The 23,592-nt window shown below is 37.7% G+C and overlaps 1 protein-coding gene across 1 annotated transcript; it reads left to right on the top strand.

Moving 5' to 3' along the window:
- Nucleotides 1–4,506: 4,506 nt before the first annotated feature.
- Nucleotides 4,507–18,828, top strand: LOC140137788 (cytochrome P450 2G1-like). Its single transcript, XM_072159556.1, has 4 exons — nt 4,507–4,775; nt 5,446–5,710; nt 6,931–7,872; nt 18,119–18,828. The coding sequence occupies exons 2-4, from the start codon at nt 5,548–5,550 to the stop codon at nt 18,301–18,303; spliced, it is 1,290 nt and encodes a 429-aa protein (XP_072015657.1). The 5' UTR covers nt 4,507–4,775; nt 5,446–5,547; the 3' UTR covers nt 18,304–18,828.
- The last annotated feature ends 4,764 nt before the right edge of the window (nt 18,829–23,592 follow it).

Genomic DNA, 23,592 nt, shown 5'->3' with positions numbered 1-23,592 from the left:
ATTATTTTGAAATTTAATGTTTACTCGCGAGTCGCGATATGCTTTATTTAAGGGGTACTACACCCATTGATTTTTTTTGCATTTTTTGCATTTTGTGAAGAAATTACAAAAAAAAAATTGGACAAAGTGGTATGCAAAATGAAGGGGCAAATCTTCTCGTTTTATTGGTGGTATCGGTATCAATGTAGCTTACATGCTTTTACAGATAGAAGCCAAAAGGAGGTACATCACTGATGATTTAAATTCACTTCATTTTGGAAAGCTTACTATCAACGGATTTCGTTAAAATTTTGGATATGTGTTGCTAACACATTAGGGAAATAAAGTTGATATGTAAAATGGGAATAAGTGGTTCCTGATTTCTTTTATGACTTCATGAACTTGGTGCTCCACAACTATCAAAAAGGAACTGGTTAAAATGCTTCTATTTTCAATGTTGAGCTATATTTTGTATTTTTAACTTGCGACATTATTGCACTGAAACTTAATTAAGCCATAGGTAACAGGTTACAACAACCATACTACAGCAATGATGAAAAAAATTGTATTTCTTGTCACCTATACAACCATATTGGGTAGTTTTCCGTAAGCTTAACGTTTGTGATTTTGGTAACTATTTTATATTTATTTGTGAAATCCGTCTCAACTAGGCATTCTAAATTGTACTCACCATTTACATCCCAAGGTATATTAGTATATCCACCATGCACTTCTCGATATATATCCAGTTAAAGACAGAATATCAAAATTATGCCTCATATGATATCACAGACTCTCACATGTGTATTCAAAATTGATGCTTAAATTTGACCTGAACCAATTGACCTATAACCTGACATACGGTGACCTAATAGCCTTTTCTTCTCCTAACAACTAATGACTATGCATCTATTGTATAAGTGTGTATTTAATTTATTCGGTGTTATATCATGGTAGGTATTTTGCATGCACCACTATAGATTTTCTATAGAGAGTATAACAAAGGATTTAATGTATTCTATTCATGTACCCTACTTGAACATTTTGAAAAGAATAAATTATGGTTTGTTATGAAACACAGATCTGAGTTACTAGGTTACAGTAAACAAAAAATATATAGGGTTAAAATGACTTACTAAAATGGTTGAAAGTCACTTTATATGTAGATATATTTTATAAGTTAAGGACATGAGGTGATAAACATATATATGTACTTAATAAATTTGCAAGAAAAAAAAGAAGAGGGGTACTGATGAAAATCGGGGTATTATATCGCCTTAATACAGACCATTGATGGGGGCCATATCCGGGAGCAACGATCCGTTCGTGCACTTCCTCCTCTAAAATCAATAACCCATTGAATCTGCAATACTCTCATATCGATGATTTAGCCGAAAATCGACGATTTAGCCGATTTGAGACTCTCAAATCAATGATTTGGCCTATTTGTGTGCTCTCCTCTTTACTCTCAGATCGTGGAATTCTACCTCGTTAGCTACCTGGAGTGGATGTTCTGCGCCCGAGCGCAGCAATGATCCACCGTTACATATAAGGGACTGCGCCCGGGCGCATCAACTCCGACAGTGGATGTTCTGCGCCCGAGCGCAGCAATGATCCACCGTTATTATAATAAGAAAATCTATTATTTTGATTATTTTTTATTAATATAATAAGAAAATATTAGTTATTATACGCATGCATATTGTATTTTATTAATAAAATAAGAAAATAATTTATTTGACTTCCGAGCGCAGAAGCTCCGACAGTGGATTTTCTGCGCCCGAGCGCAGCAATGATCCGCCGTAATTTCAATAAGAAAATGCATTATTTTGCTGTCAATTTGGAGTTATAGTTATTATACACATGCCTATTATAAAAGGCCTAATACTAGTTATTATACGCATGCATAATATAGGCCTGATAAGAAAATGTATTATTTTGCTTCCGAGCGCATCAACTCCGACAGTGGATTCTCTGCGCCCCGAGCGCAGCAATGATCCACCGTTATTATAATAAGAAAATCTATTATTTTGCTGTCAATTCGGTTATACTAATAGCAATAAACTTCTCGGAGTTTAGTTATTATACGCATGCATAATTATATTTTATTAATAAAATAAGAAAATAATTTATTTGACTTCCGAGCGCAGAAGCTCCGACAGTGGATTTTCTGCGCCCGAGCGCAGCAATGATCCGCCGTAATTTCAATAAGAAAATGTATTATTTTGCTTTCAATTTGGAGTTATAATAGGCCTAATACTAGTTATTATACGCATCATATTTATTAATATAGGCCTAATAAGAAAATATATTATTTTGCTTCCGAGCGCATCAACTCCGACAGTGGATGTTCTGCGCCCCCGAGCGCAGAAATGATCCACCAGTATTATAATAAGAAAATGTATTATATTGCTTCCGAGCGCAGTTACTCCAACAGTGGATGTTCTGCGCCCGAGCGCAGCAATGATCCACCGTTACATATAAGGGACTGCGCCCGGGCGCATCAACTCCGACAGTGGATGTTCTGCGCCCGAGCGCAGAAATGATCCACCGTTATTATAATACGAAAATCTATTATTTTACTTCCGAGCGCAGCAACTCCGACAGTGGATGTTCTGCGCCCGAGCGCAGCAATGATCCACCGTTACATATAAGGGACTGCGCCCGGGCGCATCTCCGACAGTGGATGTTCTGCGCCCGAGCGCAGAAATGATCCACCGTTATTATAATACGAAAATCTATTATTTTACTTCCGAGCGCAGTAACTCCGACAGTGGATGTTCTGCGCCCGAGCGCAGCAATGATCCACCGTTACATATAAGGGACTGCGCCCGGGCGCATCAACTCCGATGGTGGATGTTCTGCGCCCGAGCGCAGAAATGATCCACCGTTATTATAATACGAAAATCTATTATTTTGCTTCCGAGCGCAGCAACTCCGACAGTGGATTCTCTGCGCCCCCAAGCGCAGAACATCCACTACCGGAAGTTCTGCGGAGGGGCGCAGGAGCTCCACTGGTGGATGACGTACATACATGGAAAGGGGCGATGAAGTGTTAAGTGCGCGCAGCGCGAAAATTTTGAAATTTTACCTGGAAGTGACCATAGGTAGGTGCTATAATTAAAGCATCCCTATTGAGTTAGATACGGCACGATTTAGGGTCGGAAAAAAACCGGACATGTTTTGAAAAGAAACCCTAATACCTCATACTCATTTGAGACACTAAGCAATATACCGTATAATGCGGGATAAAGTAAAAGACAAAATACAAAACTTAATATAAAGATTCTAACTTTTCAATAAATTTGTTATTAAATTTTTTAGATTTACAAACCCTAATAAAACAAAGTCAAACATAAGAATTTCTAGATGCTTCTTTTCAATGCTTATTTTCCATTCTCATAATTTTCCTCATAATACAATAAAAAACAAAAGAAATGGATTTACAGATCCTAATAAAACAAAGTCAAACATAAGAATGACTTTTTTCTAGATGCTTATTTTCAATTCTCATAATTTTCCTCATAATACAATGAAAAACAACAGAAATATATTTACAGATCCTAATAAAACAAAGTCAAACATATATAAGAATGACTTTTTTAGATGCTTATTTTCAATTCTTATCATTTTCCTCATAATACAATGTAAAACAAAAGAAATAGATTTTCAAACCCTAATAAAACAAAGTCAAACATAAGAATGACTTTTTTTCTAGATACTTATTTTTAATTCTCATAATTTTCCTCATAATACAATAAAAAACAAAAGAAATGGATTTACAGATCCTAATAAAACAAAGTCAAACATAAGAATGACTTTTTTCTAGAAGCTTATTTTAAATTCTCATAATTTTCCTCATAATATAATGAAAAACAAAAGAAATATATTTACAGATCCTAATAAAACAAAGTCAAACATAAGAATGACTTTTTTCTAGATGCTCATTTTCAATTCTCATAATTTTCCTCATAATACAATGAAAAACAAAAGAAATATATTTATATATCCTAATAAAACAAAGTCAAACATAAGAATGACTTTTTTAGATGCTTATTTTCAATTCTAATAATTTTCCTCATAATACAATTAAAAACAAAAGAAATATATTTTTATTCTTTTTTTTTTTTTTTTATGTTTGACTTTGTTTTATTAGGGTTTGTAATGCTATTGCTTTTGTTTTTCATTGTATTATGAGGAAAAATATTAGAAATGAAAACCTCATACTAAATTCCCCCTAAATCGTGACATAGCTGGCGTCAGAAGCCGACCATCTTGTTTTTTTGTTTTTCTTTAAATGGCTTTAATGTTGGCCCTTTTAAAATAGTAAAAGGTGATCAGCTTTTTTTTTGGCTAAAAGTGCACCGATTTCAACAAAAATGGTCTCAAATTGTTAGTCAAGTAAATTAAGTCAAATAAGGAATAGTTACCGGGAAACATTTTTTGCAGCGAGAGTAAAATCTCTGCTACGTACCGTATGCTTCTTTAATACACACAGGAAGCAGCACCTGAGCACTGACCTGTATGTGGATATTCCGAAGATATGTGAGAAGGTCAAATTGAGAAGAATCCGATGTGCTGGCGGCTGCTCACAAAGTAAATATAAACTGGTATCCAAATTACTTCACTGGATTCCGAAAGTTGGAAAATGGGAACAAAGAAGACCATCTGCTCTGACCTAAGACCTGGTCTGACCTACATTGATGTTTTAAAACAAGATACTGGACTAGAACCCCAGAACCTACAGGTGTGGAAAGCATTGGAGCTCAAGGAAACAACTCGGCTTACACAAGCAAGTAAGCACGTAAATTTTAATTAAAATTTTAATTTTAATTTTAATTAAACAGTTAAAACTGTTCTGTATTTTGACTAAATGTATACCTATTATCAAGCATATGTTACAATATCTAAGGTCCATAATAATGCAATTGAAATACAGGTAAAAATCAAGGGCCAAAATATAATAACAACATCAAAAAATTACTATTTTAACTTGGCAACAAACTAAAATTCAATTACAAAACTTCTGACTTCTGAAAATGTTCGCCTCAAGTTCTACAGTAACGTAGACCTGCGTATTTCACTGGTCACAGTATCGAATCACGAGCGTACAGGCACGCGTACAAGAGTATGTCGGCACCCTGACATCGTAAAAAAAAAAAAAAGCATTGATGTCACTACCGACCTTCAGGTGACCCAAAGAATAGTCGTGATAGTGGGGTGATTTCAGTATTTACAATATTCATATCTATTTATCTATTCAAATAACCATGATAATACATTGATAATGTTGACGATATTGACACGGTTCATAATTGTTTGTTTCATGTTCGTATCGTCACAACACTCGAATCCAAAATGGCAGCAAGTTCAGTTGCACTGTCAATGATTTCAGGATTATCTTTTACCTACATTTTATTTCTGGTTGTAATCTTTGTGACTTTGTTCTTCTTCTTTTATACAAAGACCAACTTACCGCCAGGACCATGGACCCTCATTCCTTACATTGGATTTGCTCCCAGAATCGCCTACACTCTCTACAAAGGTGAACCACTCTACAAGTTTTTGATGGAGCTTGGTAACAAATATGGACAAGTATTTTCGTTCACAGCACTTGGGATGCCTATAGTGGTACTGAATGAATATCAAGCAATACGCGAGGCTTTTCAAGATACTAAACTCAATGATAGAGGAGAAAATGAAATCCAAGCCAAGATCTTCAGCAGATCTTGTAAGTAGTACACATGATAAATGTTAATTATGAAATTGATTACCAGTTCTATCAACATCACAGACAGCAACTGTAGCAACGACGCCGACAATCACCACCGCATACCACCACAATCACCACCGTAATCGACATCATCATTATCACCACCACCACTACCATAACCACCACCACTACAATAACCACCACCCATTGGTTTTCTCACCTAGTTCTCAACTTCTGATGCCTTAACAACAGCCATTCATGACTGCTATAATGCTCTGGAGAACCGGCACGATGTTGCTGTGGCCCTCTTCGATCTTACAAAGGTATTCGACAGAGTACCCAATGGTCATTTGCTGCTGAAACTCAGATCTGTTGGCATCACTCGTCCACTCATGTCCTGGTTACGTTCGTATCTTTCCAACAGAATCCGGCCCCTGTCATTTCAGGAGTACCCCAATGCTGTCCTTTTTTCTTATCTATGCTAACGATCTTTGCCTCTCTAATTTCTGTTATGCATTTCGCCAAACCCATTTAAACTGCACCGCGTCCTGGCCTTCGCAATCTCAACAGCTGCACGCTTGTTATTCCGTTTTCTCGTCTCTCCCTGTCTCAAAAATCATTCTTCCCATATGCACCTACCCTATGGAATTACCTTCCTGACACTGGCTCCTGGCTACCTTCAAATCTACCATTAGTGACCAGGTGTTCTAACCATCTCCTTCTCCACCTCATTTGCTTTGTCTTGTGTTTATTTTTTCTCATCCATTTGGTTTCTCCATTTTATGTCTGTCCCTTTTATTTTGTGTTTGGTATAATTAGGCCAACCTTTAATTTAGTGCATCATGCACTATTGGGTTCTCGTCTGGTCTCTGACCGAATTGTTATAAAACATAATCATCCACAACAACAACATTTACCACAATATCTCCTAAATATCAACATCAACGTCGTCGTTACCATCCTCTCAACCATCGTCATTTTGCCATTATTTCGTATTTGCTGTTGCTAATGTTCATTTTAAACGATACGCATCATCACTTTTTTGATCGACATCATCTTCGTTATCTCCATCATAATTACTATTATCATCATTATTCTTCCACCGCACAAACAATGTTTAAACTGTTTTACCCTAGCTTCGGGGCTGCCGTTAAGGTTTTATTATTCATACTTACTGAGCAAATAGAAATGTGAAATCATAATAACTTTCGTCCTATCATTTTATAATTTTCTTGTAGTTAACAAATGGACTGATATGGGACCATACCGGACTTTTGCACTAGCCTGCTTCCGTCAATTTGGAATCGGTACATCTCGTTTTGAGGAGCCCATCAGTAAAGAAAGCAAATATCTAATCGAGGAGTTAGCCAACCTTAAAGGTCAACCTGTCGATCTTACTTGGTATTTTAATAATGCCGTATCAAACATCATCTGTAAAGTTGTATTTGGAACTCGATTTGAACTTTCTGATGAGCGCATTCATCGGCTTACGAGTCTTTTGAATCGTCTAAATGAACTGTTGGGGGCAGGTGGCTTGGAAATATTTATCCCAATCAACATCCCGAGTAAAGCGAAGCAGGAAATGCACAAAGTTGTTGATGAGCTGCATGCATTCATAAACGATATGATTGAAAGTCATCGTAAGAACTTTGACTCTAATAACTTGAATGACGTAATCGATTTGTGGTTGAATGAGATACGACTTCACAAATCAGATGATCCTAATTCTTTCCGAAATCCAGATAATATGGTTGGACAGATATTAGCTCTTTTCTTAGCGGGTACAGACACAAATTCAAACACACTTCGATTCGGCACTCAATATCTTGTCCGATACCCCAAGGTACAGGATCGCATACATCGCGAAATCGATACGATAGTTGGTCGTAACCGGTTACCAACATTGAACGATAAACCAAATCTTCCTTATTCACAAGCCGTTCTTGCGGAGCTTCACCGAATTATTTCACTTGTACCACTGTCTGATTTTCATGTAGCAGGGGATACGACAACTTTCCGTGGCTACACCATCCCGAAGAATTGCGTAGTGATTTCTAACTTGTATGCAGTGATGCACAGCCCTGAAGTGTGGGGGGATCCAGAAGAGTTCAGACCAGAACGCTTTTTGGACGATGAGGGTAACTTTCATGAGCCGGATGAAGTGATTTCATTTGGAGTAGGTAAGTAATTAAACAGATTAATGCCATTAATGCCAAGAATTCAGGCATTTTAGAGGTATCCTCGAGCGAAAGTGATTAACTGCGTGAAAACTATATCGTTTATGGGTATAGGCCTAAACCTGCATTTAACATTGTCAACTATAATGCATATATAGTTTTATTTTGTGAAAACAAATCATGCTTTTGTATAAAATAGGTTAAGTAATTTCTTCTATACCATTTTTTACCCAAATGTGGTAGTGACGTCAACGCGTTAAATTAGCCGTTTAGCTCACGCATCTTTACGGCGTCTTTAAGCGCGTGCATGTGTACATCTGCACTTTGCGCGAACGCTAGCGATTTGAGGTTGCGCCCAATGAAATGCGCACTGACGTCACTGCCACATCAGGGTTGAAAATGGTATAGAAGTGCCGTTTACCCTAGATCTAGATCAGCCAGACGAGGTAGATGACTAGATAAGGATCCCCAAATGTGTAGATATGGCAGCAAAACGCCCATAGCGTCGAGGGGAAAAGAGCTCGTCTAACAAAGTGATTTGTGATTGGGATACTTTCCCAAGCCATTCTTAACGGCTTGCGTAACTCCCTATGGTTCACTATAGACGAATCCAACGAGCCAAGTCATGATCAGGATTTGGTCGGCCATGACGGGTCCCCGCATGCACCACACTGGTGTAGTGACTGCCCAATTGGGTGGATTAAAGCCGCTTAAAATTCGATGTTAGATTCTTTTGTGTTGTATTCTGTCATTATTCTTTTGTCTACGTGTAACACAGGTGATAGAATGCAGTTTAAAATACCCTCCAAGGCCGCATTATTTCACATTTTATGTGAGATTGAGCCGACGGGGACCCAACTTTGGCAGCCATTAAGGTATAGGAATGCGTGAATTTGGATTCGTCTATAGACAAATCGCAATATTACGAGACTGGTCGGTTTCCTGTACACATGCTATTATGCGATGAAATCACAGATAGGGTTAACAAATGCAAAATGTGTGAGACAAGATGTATGGTTTAACTTTATACGCCGTAGAAGTAACGTAGTTAATCGGATTAACTACCATAGCAATGGATTCATACAATTCTGATTATATCGCCCGCACTACAACGTTCACGCGGTACTGATGCATTGAACCACAGATGTCAAAAAATGCTAATCACTCGCACCTGTCAAATTAGTATCATTGAAATGAGCGGTATTGTATTCAATCTATGATTGCAGGCATACACAGGTGATGAGTGCAACCTGCCTGTAGTTCATCCATTGCTATGGTAGGTAATCCGATTATGACGCCACTTCTACGGCGTATAGGTAGACGACGTGTTGTTGGACGAAGCAACCAAAAATGGATTTTCATTATCCAAATCAATATATTATTGAAAAATAACACTTTGATGTTTTGCAAAAGTTCATTCTACAAATCATATACTTTGAAAACTTGCTTGATTTATTGTTGTGAATGAGTTGTGTACGTTTTACCAAAGTGTTGTTGTTTCAGCCCTCTTTACAATATAACTCAAGAACCCCAAGACCTACCAAAGTATGTCTGTGCTATTTGAATTCTTCTACACACTCGCGATGAAAAGAAATGCAATTTTTGCCAAAGCTCACTACCATTTGCAAGATACTGTGAACTACCAAATCGCAACAGTTTAAAACAGTTGATAACCTTAGGAAATGAGGATTTTACAAATTATAGTACAGGGCGCTATGTGGAGATATTCGAGTTAGCATTTTGTCTTGCTACATTAGTGTCACCAATGATTTTTGGCATCCTTACATCTCAAATGATAAAACTAGATTATTGGTTCCCTTATGCTTCCCACGAGGGGTCGAAGGTCATAATGGGGGCCAAAATGTATAATTTATTCTATTGTGTTGTTATATACCTCAAATTGTTCCTCTCATTGCTAGGAATAAAAAAGTCATATTGCACCAGGGTGTTTTGTTCAGAAGTTATATAGTAAATTACATTAGATCAAATGTCAAATATCTCATGCATTAGAGGCCAAATTATCAAAATCCACCGATTCAATCGCGTATTTTCTCAAATTACTCCTCCCGACAAACGAAATAGGAAAATAATTTGTTTGACAAAATGTATAACCTCAGAATCGGATGAAATCATAATTATGGATCAAAGGTTATGCATATTTCTATTGTACTTTGGCTGCATTATCTCTGAAGGGGATATGGCAATATAAATTACACCAAAATTGTAAATTATGTTTTAGATTTCATATGTTAAGGGGAGTAATTTGACACCAGTTTCGATGAAATCGGACATTTTTAATGTTGAACTCTGTGTATGAAAGTTTTTGACATTTGACCTATTCGACCTTATAACTCCTAAACTAAGCACCGTAGAAAAATATGACAATTGACTTTTTATTCTCTGTGATAAGTGTAACAATATAAGATACATTACAATAGAATGGGACTATTTTTAGGTTTTGACCCCATTGTGACCTTCAATTCGACCCCTTGTGGGAACCACGGGGGGCATAGAAAAAATGCAACCAATGGAATTTTTATCATTTCAGGTTTAATGGTTCAATGTAGAAAAAGAAAATCCATAACGCAATGTACTTTTTAAGATGTGTCTGTTCTGGCGAAGTAGCGGAGAGTAACACACTGCATTATCGTCAACTACTATCTATCGATAACACTGTGATATCAGCGATATCGATATCATTGGATAGTAGATTTATTGATTTAGTGATCATTATCGATATGTGGTGTGGTGACAAATGTGATTTCGCGTTGAATGAGCTCTAAGAGGCAATTTCAAATCAAAGGAAAGGTCACGTATGAAATGATTTCTGTACATTTGAATACAACCGTCAATCAGTCCCGGCAATCAGTACGCCTTGAATTTTAAACCTGACAAATTGATGAGTTATTTGATCCATCAAAGTGTTTTCCCGCCTTCTTTGACACCGGCTCATTGCGACATGACCGTTTTAAATTTCCTTCGCCACCGTTTTGTTATCCATCGTAGTGTAACGCGGCTGGGCCGCGGTGGTGAATACTGAGAATCCGGAACCTGGAACGACTGGACAAAAAGACAAACTGTACGAAATGCCATCTAAAATGGTGAACTACTCTTATTGCTAATTTCACTGGTTCTTAAAAATATTACTCATGGCGGGAGCTTTCGACTGATGCCAGCTTGTCTATCAGTTTGGCAATTGAGCAATTTAGGCCAATCAGAAGTCAAATTTCTTTGTGATATAAAAATCAATAAATAAAATCCAAAAATAATAGGCAAGTTCAGCCTATTTAATTAATTTTGAAGTCACTGGCTGATTTTCCACGTACTTTCCTTGATTCTGAAGTATAGAACTGCACAATTGATAGAATAAACAGGAAGTTCCTTTTTAATTTATAAAACGACGAGTGTGCCTTTAATCCATAACACCTAAATTCAGAGCCACCATCTGCATGGCATGCATGCACATCATAATGCAAGGCTAAGCTTAGCCTTTCTTGAAGACTAGGAACTTCCACTATTATATTCTATCGTAATTAAAGATGATTAAAATGAAGCTTTATCAGTCACGTTGAACCATGATATCCAAGAGAAGTAGAAGGCCCAAGAGCCTAGGTAAGCTTAAACTTTCCAGGCCACCTACAGGCGCTAAAAGTCGCAAGGCAGCAGCCTAGGCCACCTAAGCTTACCGATTTATGACGATTTGTGACTGTAAAGATGCGGAAAATGGTGCAGTTCTATAGGCCTACCTTCGAGGGAGACAATTAAGCATTCATGGGAACCAAAACTTATTAAACTACGAAGCGGAGAAAGCTAGGCTAGCCTTGAAAAAGGCTCGATGATGACAACCCACTTTACACTGCTGACAATGACATGGCTGCATGTCGTCTGCTACATTTTGACCATCATTTTTGGCTGAAAGTTCCCATAAATTGCGTTAAATGTCTTCCACATCGAAGCTGAAATTTAGTGAACCAATGTCAAGGAAAGCGAGGCTACGGCAGTGAGTGGCAATCACTTCCAATGCCCGATGAGTCTCATTTCAAATCTGCTGTGACAGAGCTGACCAGGGGCGTGACTGCCCCTGGCAGCGTCAAACCTAAAAGTGAGCAATTTTGGCGAGCAGCCGCTTTTATAGTGAGCAATTTATCGCGAAAACGCGCACAAAACGAGAGTTGAGTGAGCAGAAAAATACTTTCTTTGCTCGCGAGCAATTTATCGTCTTTTCTCGTGAGCAAGAAAACAGCACATTCTGCTCACGAGAACTCACTCACCGAAAAGGTTTCTGATTGACTGAAAACATGAAAAACGAACGCGGCGCAAACCCAGACAAGCGAGAATCCGACCATAGACATCCCCAGACGGGGTCGATCTCCAGAATAAAAAGCGAGTTGCCAGGGCCGCAAATTTGACAGAATCTTTACTAGATTCAGAGAATTACACCCAAAATCGACAAAGAACTGGCAACTAGTAAACAAGTCAAAACTTTCCCAGATCGAAAATATGCACGAAACATATCATTTTAAATCAATTAATTTGAGCTGAAATTCATTTCAGATTTCAATAAAAGTCATTTTGATAGTATTTCCACCTGTGCTTTGCTATAAACTTTTATTAATTTGCACAATAAAAGAATTTGGATCATGAAAATCTGGCGACAAAATCAGTGACTGGTGAGTAATACAATACTCTTCATTCAGTAAGCTTATAAAAATGCATGACCAGAACATCGAAATCGAGGACGAATCAAAATTGATCAAAGTTGTTTATAAAAATCATGATAACTAGTCCAAGAGAGATAGGTACGTGTAACAATACAAAAATAGACCATAAGCCTCACACGAGCTCAAATAACCAATTTTTAGAGAATGAGCGAAAATCCATTTTCGTTACACTACCCCCACCTCTGAAAAGAATTTCGTCCTCGAAATTTAATTTAATTTCTGAATTAAGTGAACAATCTAAATTGTGAACTATTATTAAAATTCAAAACATTCAAAAGCGAATCAAATTTTCCAAAATTTGAATAAAAGCCAAAATTTCATTTAAAAAAAATGCACAGGATTTGAACTGGTTAGATCGACCAATGCCATACCTAAGTCATTTTAGTGCACTCATCATTGCCAAAAATTATTAATCTTGTGACACGTGAACATTCCCACCAGGTCTCCAGCACCTTGCTTTAAAGCATATTAAAGAAAACTTAACACCATGCACCAGGCATGCCAGGAAGACCTTGCAAGACAATTTCTGTCAACATTGCGTACACAATACATAATATAAAATCTTACTCTACAATTTGGTTTAATTTTGTTTTGATTTTTAAAAGAATTTTGTTTTTAATTATTTTTATTATTATTATTATTTAAATTTTGCAAATTAATTTTAAATTTAACTGAAGTTGAGTTTAAAAAGTTATTCCAGAAACATAATCACAAGTTTTCAAAACATATCAAATTCCAAACTATTTTCAAAAATCTATTTCAAAATCATCAAAATGTAAACAAAGGTTATTTTTATCTTCCAAAATTCCAAGTTACAAAATTTCAATCAATTTTCGAATTTCCAATTATCCAAAATGAACTAAAATCTTTACATGTTTCCATTCATCACACAATTTTGATATCAGAAATAATAGTATTTCACTTTCGGAGCTTTTCAGAATAACCAAAATTCATTTAAATTTCATTTTCCAAAAATTCAATTTTCAAAATTCAAAGATAAATTATTTCTCAATTAAAATTTGGGTTCAAAATTATTGCAAGATTTTTTTGATGTGTGAATTACTGAATTTACAAATTTTACATGCTGAATTAACTGAATCTTCGTATAGTCTTCTTCTGCAGGTTATCACAGTCCTACAGATGTTCATCAGCTTGGTACACCATCACACAGGTAGCCTGTCATCTGACATCATGCTGAATCAGGTTCCAGATCACAGTGGGAGTCACCCTGTCAAGACTCAAGTTGGGAAATGTTGCTTTAAAAAGATTTAACACTGGTATTGTTGGAAGAACCATCAAAGTTTCACCATACACACTCGGTAGCGCAGTCATCCCATCACACCATGTAGCTAGCACAGGGCTCTCATCAGAACAGGTTCAGACCATCACTCACATGACATCCCACATAGAGCCCAAGGTAGAGAATAAATAATACCAGTGTCAAACTTCTCATTGCAACATGTCCCAGGTGCGTGCCATCTCCAGGTTGAATACCATCGAAGACTGAAGAACCACCGTCACCACATGCTGACTGATGAACCATTGCTGAAAAGATACAACTAGTAAAGATGGTTGTTTACACAAGCAAAGCAATGGTACCATTCATAAATTCACATCAGCACAGTAATATAAAGTTGATAGCATCATACATGTATTGTACATGTACAATGTGTAGTACCAAATCATCAGAATTATTAAAGTTGGTTGAACAATAAAATATCATAAAACATGACATTTTGCAGTTATTTTGTAAAGTTGAAGGTACATGTAAGACTTCTCTTCTCCAACAAATACAGTTGATCATCAAGGTTGGCAAGGTTGAGTGTAGCCAAACCATCTCTCCCTGAAAGGTAGGTAGGAAATATTGAAAATGAATTTTACAGTGTGATCAGTACTGCAAGCATCAATGTCAACATCCCAAAATACATGGTAGGACCCTATGCAGCAAGCCCGGGCAGCAAGTTGACGAGTCATACATGTGAAAGGTGGGTATTATTCATCACCCCAGGCGAGATCTATTTGAAAAAATTAATAAAGATGCCAACTGTCAAAATTGGTGACAACATTTGTTGGTTGGTAGCCACTCGCTTCTGAATTTCCAGCACTGTATAATTAGTACAGCACAGCTGATACAGCCACATCTTACCTCTCTCAGTTTATGTAAATTAAGTAGAATGATAAGAGTCTCACACACTCTCACTGTCTCCCTGCAATCATCCTAAGGTTCCACCCATTGTGTAGTTAGTAGTCGTCTCAAGGCGTAGTAGTACCAGATCAAGCAATGGCGAATAAACAACCACTGCGATCAAAAACATCTCCATTGGCTGCTGAGCTTACCCTGCTCGTCCTGGCCACATCGGAGGTACAAAAAATATCAACATAAGCGGACCGGTCCTCCCCCATGTAAATTACATCTTCCAGGCATGGGCGCTATATCTACCTCTTCCTTCTCCTTTAATCGAGCACCTTCTCTGGGAACCCCGGTGGTCTACGTGGCCTTGTGACTACTACCAGTTCAATTTTACCACAACATCTGCTGCACCTACTACTGTATCCATTGCTGCAGCCCCTGCTACAGCGCCCTGCAGCCCCTGCTACTGCGCCTGCAGCCCCTGCTGCAGCGCCTTGAGCCCCTGCTGCTGCGCCTGTAACCCCTGCTACAGCGCTTGGATCACATGCTAACTGCGCCTGCAGCCCCTGCTACAGCGCCTGCCTCACCTGCATCTATACAGGATTTTCTATTTAATTTGTAGTTGAGTTGTCTACCAGCCTTAGGATTGCTGTTCCACCAGATAATGTAAGATGAGGCTGTGACTGTAGGCCATCTGGCAACACTAAAAGTATAAAAACTTTGATAAAAGTTAACATGAAGAACATTATGCAGTTGTAAATACTTGCAATTACATCATTGCATATTAAAGATGATAGACTGGTCATTTGGTACTACTCAATTCTGAAGCTGCATTTCTAGGCCATAATTACATCAAGGAATACAGGCACTCACATGCTCAAAAAAAGGCTTTGAAGCATTTCAGACTCAGTTCTGACATCACAAACATCACCATAGGCTAGCATTGGTAGCGAAGACATGGTATGGGTAGCGTAGGACCGTAGCGGCAAAAAAACAGTATACACATTACACACAACACCATAGGCTAAATAGAGCTGCGAAGCCACACAGGTAAGCTTACCATGGAATGTCGAAAATCATGTCCAGGCTGTTCCGGACGTTCTCAGTACTCGTAGGACTATCATCGATGACGAAGGTCAACTCTCCTAAGAAGCAAAGTTCATCCACACAAGCTGCCACCAAAAATTTGTAACGCGGCTGGGCCGCGGTGGTGAATACTGAGAATCCGGAACCTGGAACGACTGGACAAAAAGACAAACTGTACGAAATGCCATCTAAAATGGTGAACTACTCTTATTGCTAATTTCACTGGTTCTTAAAACTATTACTCATGGCGGGAGCTTTCGACTGATGCCAGCTTGTCTATCAGTTTGGCAATTGAGCAATTTAGGCCAATCAGAAGTCAAATTTCTTTGTGATATAAAAATCAATAAATAAAATCCAAAAATAATAGGCAAGTTCAGCCTATTTAATTAATTTTGAAGTCACTGGCAGATTTTCCACGTACTTTCCTTGATTCTGAAGTATAGAACTGCACAATTGATAGAATAAACAGGAAGTTCCTTTTTAATTTATAAAACGACGAGTGTGCCTTTAATCCATAACACCTAAATTCAGAGCCACCATCTGCATGGCATGCATGCACATCATAATGCAAGGCTAAGCTTAGCCTTTCTTGAAGACTAGGAACTTCCCCTTTTATATTCTATCGTAATTAAAGATGATTAAAATGAAGCTTTATCAGTCACGTTGAACCATGATATCCAAGAGAAGTAGAAGGCCCAAGAGCCTAGGTAAGCTTAAACTTTCCAGGCCACCTACAGGCGCTAAAAGTCGCAAGGCAGCAGCCTAGGCCACCTAAGGGAGCGATCGTTATTTATGGCAGGGGGGGGGGAATGGGTAAATTTAGGGGGGAACACAAAATTTTTTTGTGGTCTTGAGGGGGGAACCTGAAATTTTTAGTTGAACCAGGAGGGGGGATTGTTAAATTTTAAATGGAGAAAATTGGGAAAACAAGGGGGAACGCGAAAATTTTGAGCGGCCAAAATTTTTGTCGATATTTTTGCCAAAACACCCATTCCCCCCCCTGCCGTAAATAACGATCGGTCCCTAAGCTTACCGATTTATGACGATTTGTGACTGTAAAGATGCGGAAAATGGTGCAGTTCTATAGGCCTACCTTCGAGGGAGACAATTAAGCATTCATGGGAACCAAAAATTATTAAACTACGAAGCGGAGAAAGCTAGGCTAGCCTTGAAAAAGGCTCGATGATGACAACCCACTTTACACTGCTGACAATGACATGGCTGCATGTCGTCTGCTACATTTTGACCATCATTTTTGGCTGAAAGTTCCCATAAATTGCGTTAAATGTCTTCCACATCGAAGCTGAAATTTAGTGAACCAATGTCAAGGAAAGCGAGGCTACGGCAGTGAGTGGCAATCACTTCCAATGCCCGATGAGTCTCATTTCAAATCTGCTGTGACAGAGCTGACCAGGGGCGTGACTGCCCCTGGCAGCGTCAAACCAAAAAGTGAGCAATTTTGGCGAGCAGCCGCTTTTATAGTGAGCAATTTATCGCGAAAACGCGCACAAAACGAGAGTTGAGTGAGCAGAAAAATACTTTCTTTGCTCGCGAGCAATTTATCGTCTTTTCTCGTGAGCAAGAAAACAGCACATTCTGCTCACGAGAACTCACTCACCGAAAAGGTTTCTGATTGACTGAAAACATGAAAAACGAACGCGGCGCAAACCCAGACAAGCGAGAATCCGACCATAGACATCCCCAGACGGGGTCGATCTCCAGAATAAAAAGCGAGTTGCCAGGGCCGCAAATTTGACAGAATCTTTACTAGATTCAGAGAATTACACCCAAAATCGACAAAGAACTGGCAACTAGTAAACAAGTCAAAACTTTCCCAGATCGAAAATATGCACGAAACATATCATTTTAAATCAATTAATTTGAGCTGAAATTCATTTCAGATTTCAATAAAAGTCATTTTGATAGTATTTCCACCTGTGCTTTGCTATAAACTTTTATTAATTTGCACAATAAAAGAATTTGGATCATGAAAATCTGGCGACAAAATCAGTGACTGGTGAGTAATACAATACTCTTCATTCAGTAAGCTTATATTAATGCATGACCAGAACATCGAAATCGAGGACGAATCAAAATTGATCAAAGTTGTTTATAAAAATCATGATAACTAGTCCAAGAGAGATAGGTACGTGTAACAATACAAAAATAGACCATAAGCCTCACACGAGCTCAAATAACCAATTTTTAGAGAATGAGCGAAAATCCATTTTCGTTACAGTAGATATGCTCATTATGATATTCTATTTTCCATAATGAAATGTATTTTTAATAATTATCCTTTCCGTTATAGGGCGCCGCGTTTGTCTTGGTGAAGCTCTCGCGAGACAAGAACTCTTCATCTTCTTTACCCATCTTCTGCATCAGTTCAAATTTGAGAAGACATCTGAGAACGCACCGATGCCTACCTTGAAACCAATCGACGGGGTTGTCACACACCCAGAAGCGTACAAACTGAGAGTATCTAAACGGGATTAAATCTGGTATCCTCTTCTTTGGTGTTTAATTTCGGTAGTATATTATCCAGGAAATCAGATTCTCAAGGATAAGTGATCTGTACTTATATCTTGTATGATGTAACTCCAGTTCACTCTTCATCTAAAATTAGTACATGCTTGAACTTGAACACGTTGAATGAAGTATTTACAGCTACATATATTTATACATCATAACAATTATTGAAAATGAGTAACTTTTTTAAAACTATATAAGTACGTCTTGTACTGTTGATATGGCCACTTTATTAATGGATTCTTTGTTCGGACTCAATCAGGAAGATACATCTACATCATTATAAATTATATACGTATTACAGTTATACCGTTTTGATTCACCTAATGGCGCACGTAGGATCCTTTGCATTAGGGTAAATTTCACGTACAAATAGAGAGCTCCCTCTTCTAAAATTGCCAACAAGAATTAAGGTCCGTCCCCTTATTTGCTGGTGGAATTTTTATGGGAGGCCACTTTTAGTTTGTGCCTTAAATTCCAGTCATGTGAAGGGAGCCCATATACTTTATTAATTTATGAATTTATGAATTTATGAATTTATTAATTAATTAATTAATTAATTAATTAATTTTATTAATTTATTAAATATTTAATTACTTAATTAATTAATTAATTAATTAATTAATTAATTAATTAATTAATTAATTAATTAATTAATTTATTTATTTATTAATTAACTTGTTTCTTTATTAATTAATTAATTAATTAATTAACCTTCGTTACCAATTCCATAAGAACCCTATATTTTACGTTTCACAAACAGACGTACGAGCAGCATCCGTCAATAGTGTGGCGTATGCTTCAGAAACGAGCCGAAAACCCAAAATCTCCCGTTTCACATAATGACGGACAATGTGGCGTAAGGTACAAAAAGACACTGAAAGTCCGATTTGCTCCGGTGCCGTAGCGTGAGTGATCGGGGGGATACCGACCATGATGGCATCGGGTCTGACGGGGGTGGCACAAGCCGTTTTCCGGCCATTTTCATATTTTTAACCATATGTGTTAACTTTTCAAATCGACGCTACACCACTGATATGCTCCGTTTCACATAGTGGTGTACGTGCGAAAAAAAAAAAAAAACGTGCTGAAACCCCCAAATCTTCCGTTTCACATAGTGACGCCGTTTGCCAATCAGTGTAGTAACTTTACTTTTACGTCTTATGTTTGTTTTAATTTTTAAAAATTAATATATTTAATTTCACATATTTAGTGTCAGTCATATTTATTATGTCACAATTGTTGCTCTAGACAAGCTTTAATTTGAGAACTGACCCATGAGTGTACCCTACAGGCATTAAGCGAATTCGGTACAAGTGGGTTTATGTCACGTGGACAGGCCACGCCTCTTATCCCGGTCGAGTGAAACATATGCTGGAAATGGTTTAGTGAATATGTCGTTCGAGTGGAGTGAAATAAGAACGAATCATACTGCAGTTACTGTCCGTTTTCCTATACACAATACACAGTGCTCTCACCATTGACGCGTGACCCCTACAAATGATGTATGTTGGGAGAATGGACACTTGCCTAGTTAACATCACTGTGTGAAAAATAACCAGCCAATATTTTATTTATTCTCCAAAACTTCTAGCAAATATATTTCTCTAACATGACCTAAAATTACAGCTAGGTTAGATGTTCAGAAATGGTCGCACTTTTGTAAAATATGAGTGAGGGCAAGGCATAGCTAGCCAACTCCCCGTGTTATTTGAATGGAGATTTGACCGAAAATATTGGTATCGGACCACTCACTTCTGAAGGATGCCACAAAAAAACCGGTAAAAGCTACATTTAAATTATTCTAAATAGGTTCTAGAAAATAAAGTTTTGTAACATGTCCTAAATTTTTAGCTAATTTAGGTGTTTGGAGAGGGTCGTACTTTTGTGTTTTAGGAAGGACATGTAAACGACAGATAACACCAAAAATATGAAGAAATTATTTCTAAACCGTGTTAAGTCAAAAATCATTATGTTGCTCATTTTCAAGAATGCTGGTTTATCAAAAAGCACGACATTGTCTGATTTCGTGAACAAAGCCACACATAACATTGCTTCCTTTCGTTTCCTTTATAATCGGTTACCCAACTGAAGCTATGAATACCAGCTTTATTGCGATATCGCACATGAAAACAGTCACTTGTGCACAACCAGAGAAGATCCGATTTAATCAGTTGAGCTGTTTCAATGAGTGTTATCTTGGTTTAATAGCTTTTAATGGGGTTAAGTCCTGCAAAGGTCGAGATGAATTCTACTGTAGACATGACTGCATCATGTGGGTAATTTGCGCCGATTGCTTAAAGGAGGATTTCGTGATCCTAGCATCCTCTAGTAGTACAGTAGGTCTGTATAGGGCAAAGTTTTCTGTTCAGCCTGATAATGTCATATTTCCGGGACACCACTAATTTGGGACATCGTATCAACTTTCATAGACATAGTTGTCTTTAAAACCGGTCTAACTTTTTAGGCGTGTGAACCGTTCGGCCATATTAGTCTTACGGAAACATCATGGATATTGACGTGGTCAGATGAGGTCATCCTCGTCCATATTCGGGACGGTAGAAAATGGACGTTTATAGAGATCACCCATTCATTAAGCCAATAGTATTATCATTTTGCGTTAATTAACTTCCCTAGAGTTATATCTCGTCCATTACTGGGCTATCTATATCAATCTCTGTATTAGCAATTCTACCAACACCTTAATTAATCGTTTCTCCAAGTAAGACTTCTCCCAAGACAACCAGTACCCCCTCCCCCCTCCAATTACAAATTTCCAATTTCCATATGGCATGTATGGGTTATTATAGTGGTCAATGGAATAAATCCAGTTAAACAGAGTAATATAGTCAGATTTTCCCATAGTTGTATCCTTAATTAATTGTTCCTCCAAGTTAAATACATAGAGTTCTCCCAAAACACCCAGACCACACCCAATTAATAACTTCCCTCTGGGTCATAGTGGTCAGTGGAAAATGACCAGTTAAACAGGATATACCGATACAGATAAGATTTATCCATAGTTGTGTACAGTATCACATAATTGGCACTGTGGCTTCTATCTGTTATATTTAATTTTGTTTCCCTATTTGATTTGGAAGAATGTAGTGTACATTGTAGTGGTTAAAGGAGGATGTCCGGTTGGGGGGTGGGGTGGGGCGTGTAGTTGGTGGTGATGAGCGGTCGACGGTCACAAAGGAGGGCATTTAGTTGGGGTGCAGTTGGTGATGATGAGCGGTTAAAGGAGGGCGTCCGGTTGGGGTGTAGTTGGTGAACACCATATGATGTAAATCATTTGAACCGATATTTAGAGGATATGAATCAAAAGCGGGTCTAACATTAATGATGAAGACAAGCCCCTACTCGGTTAGATTTTTTAGTCAAATCCAAAACGTATTTGAAGATATATAGAAGTCAATGTCATTTACAGGCCTATGATCATGTATAATACGACCATAGGCAGAACACTGACTGAACTGGGCCCAGGGGAAACTGATTAATAGGGTGAATTAGTTGTATTGTGATAATCGCTCTAATTAATTGGAAGAACTATTGGACCGACTGTCTCGGTGATCTACTTGGAAGTGTGAGTGGACGAGATTTAGGGTGAGCACATAAGTTCTATTATAATTGCCTAAATTCTAAATATGTTATGAAATAGACCCAAACAACAACACATAATAAAGTACGATATAAGAAGATATATATATTTTTCATATTTTTTATTTTCATTTTATTATAGATATTCAAAAGCTCTTTGTAAGCGTTACTCGATGGTTTAATGTTGGTATTAATATTCGTCAAATGTACTTTGTAACACATATTAGATTTTATTATGCTGTTTGTTAAATATTTTATCGTATTAATGTAGAGTATAAAGTATAGTTTGGTGATGGTGATGGTGGTGCTAAAACAATTTTGGTTCCTTTTTCACACGCTGTCTTCATCATCAGCTTCCATTTCTTCATCCGCATCTTCATCGTACAGGAAAAGGCCATCAAATTTGGCTTGATACTTAGCCACCACTCTTTTGATTGCTGTGTGAATATCCGCACCATAGTCCATTTTGTCTTCGAGTTCATCCGTGATTTCTCGATACAGGTCATCATCTTTCAAATGCGCAAAACTCCATAAAAATGTTGTAAATTGGTTGAAAAAGGCACGTTTAACAGCCCACAGGGTCTTCGTGTATGCTTTCTCCTTAGCCTGTTCTGGATCCAATCCCTCTGCAATGTACTTTTCATATTTTTCAGCTCTCAACTCTTCAGTGGTTTCCATGGCTTGTGCGTACCATTCTCGATACGTAGCGTTGTCTTCCAGTTCATCGCTTATCTGTTCACCCGATGACTCCTCCTCAGATTCAGATTCATATACTTCAGAAGCTTCGGATTCAAGGTTGTCATTTACTTGTGAATCATCCCAGTTCATATCATCTACTTCTGAATCACCTTCCTCCTGTTCAGACTCTTCTTCTGGATGTACAATTTTCTCATGTCGCCTTAGATCGAATTTGCGAGTGAACCCTCTCTCACACAGGGAACACCGGTGAGGATTAGTAGCAGGAACATTCATGTTGACCTTTCAAAGAATTGTGTACAAATGACGAGAAGACGGACTGACGTTAGCTTAAATAAACTGATGATTCAAGCCATGATAAAATGCATTTGACGTCGCAACAGAAATGGTTTTGTCCCATGCTTTCTAAACACGCTGAACAACAATTTCTGCATTCATGTTAAAGGGCATATCTATTGCAAAAACAAGTTTAACTCCATTCTAAAAGAATAATTATTACATTACAAGTTGACACTCGTTGCAATTTTTTTATGCTTATATCTCCTGAAAAAAGAGAAATTGTGAAAAATTTACGTTAATCTAAAAAAAAAATAGTTACAATTGAAAAATGTTTCATGCTTCGCGCTCACTCACAATAACCGGACCTAAAATGATGCCCACCGGAATTTGTTTGTCTTGGCCCACTCAGACAACTGACCCTGATACGCTTCTATCATTCCCTAAAAAGGATTCCCTAAAAAGGCTTTTTACAAAGACCACAATGCTTCTAAGTTAAACCTTCAAAGAGAAAATACATACTTGACATTTACTATGGAATACTTTTTCGCAAAATTCCAAGACTGGTCTGGTAGAGGTCTGCATAAACGGCACGGGCTAAATATTAATTGGGGTGTGTCGGGAGATTAATTGTTTGACAGAAAATGTGCTTTCCATTAGTTTACATTATGGCGTCCATAATGT

This window comes from Amphiura filiformis, chromosome 17 (assembly GCF_039555335.1).
Source record: "Amphiura filiformis chromosome 17, Afil_fr2py, whole genome shotgun sequence".
Classification (NCBI taxonomy): Eukaryota; Metazoa; Echinodermata; class Ophiuroidea; order Amphilepidida; family Amphiuridae; genus Amphiura; species Amphiura filiformis.
The sequence above is the reverse complement of the archived record's forward strand: the minus strand, read 5'-3'. Positions and strand labels throughout refer to the sequence as shown.

Coding starts and splice junctions, on each gene's coding strand:
- LOC140137788 (XM_072159556.1), top strand. CDS start 5,548: ATGGAGCTTGGTAACAAATATGGACAAGTATTTTCGTTCACAGCACTT. Junction 5,711..6,930: donor CAAGATCTTCAGCAGATCTT/GTAAGTAGTACA, acceptor ATTTTCTTGTAG/TTAACAAATGGACTGATATG. Junction 7,873..18,118: donor AGTGATTTCATTTGGAGTAG/GTAAGTAATTAA, acceptor TTTCCGTTATAG/GGCGCCGCGTTTGTCTTGGT.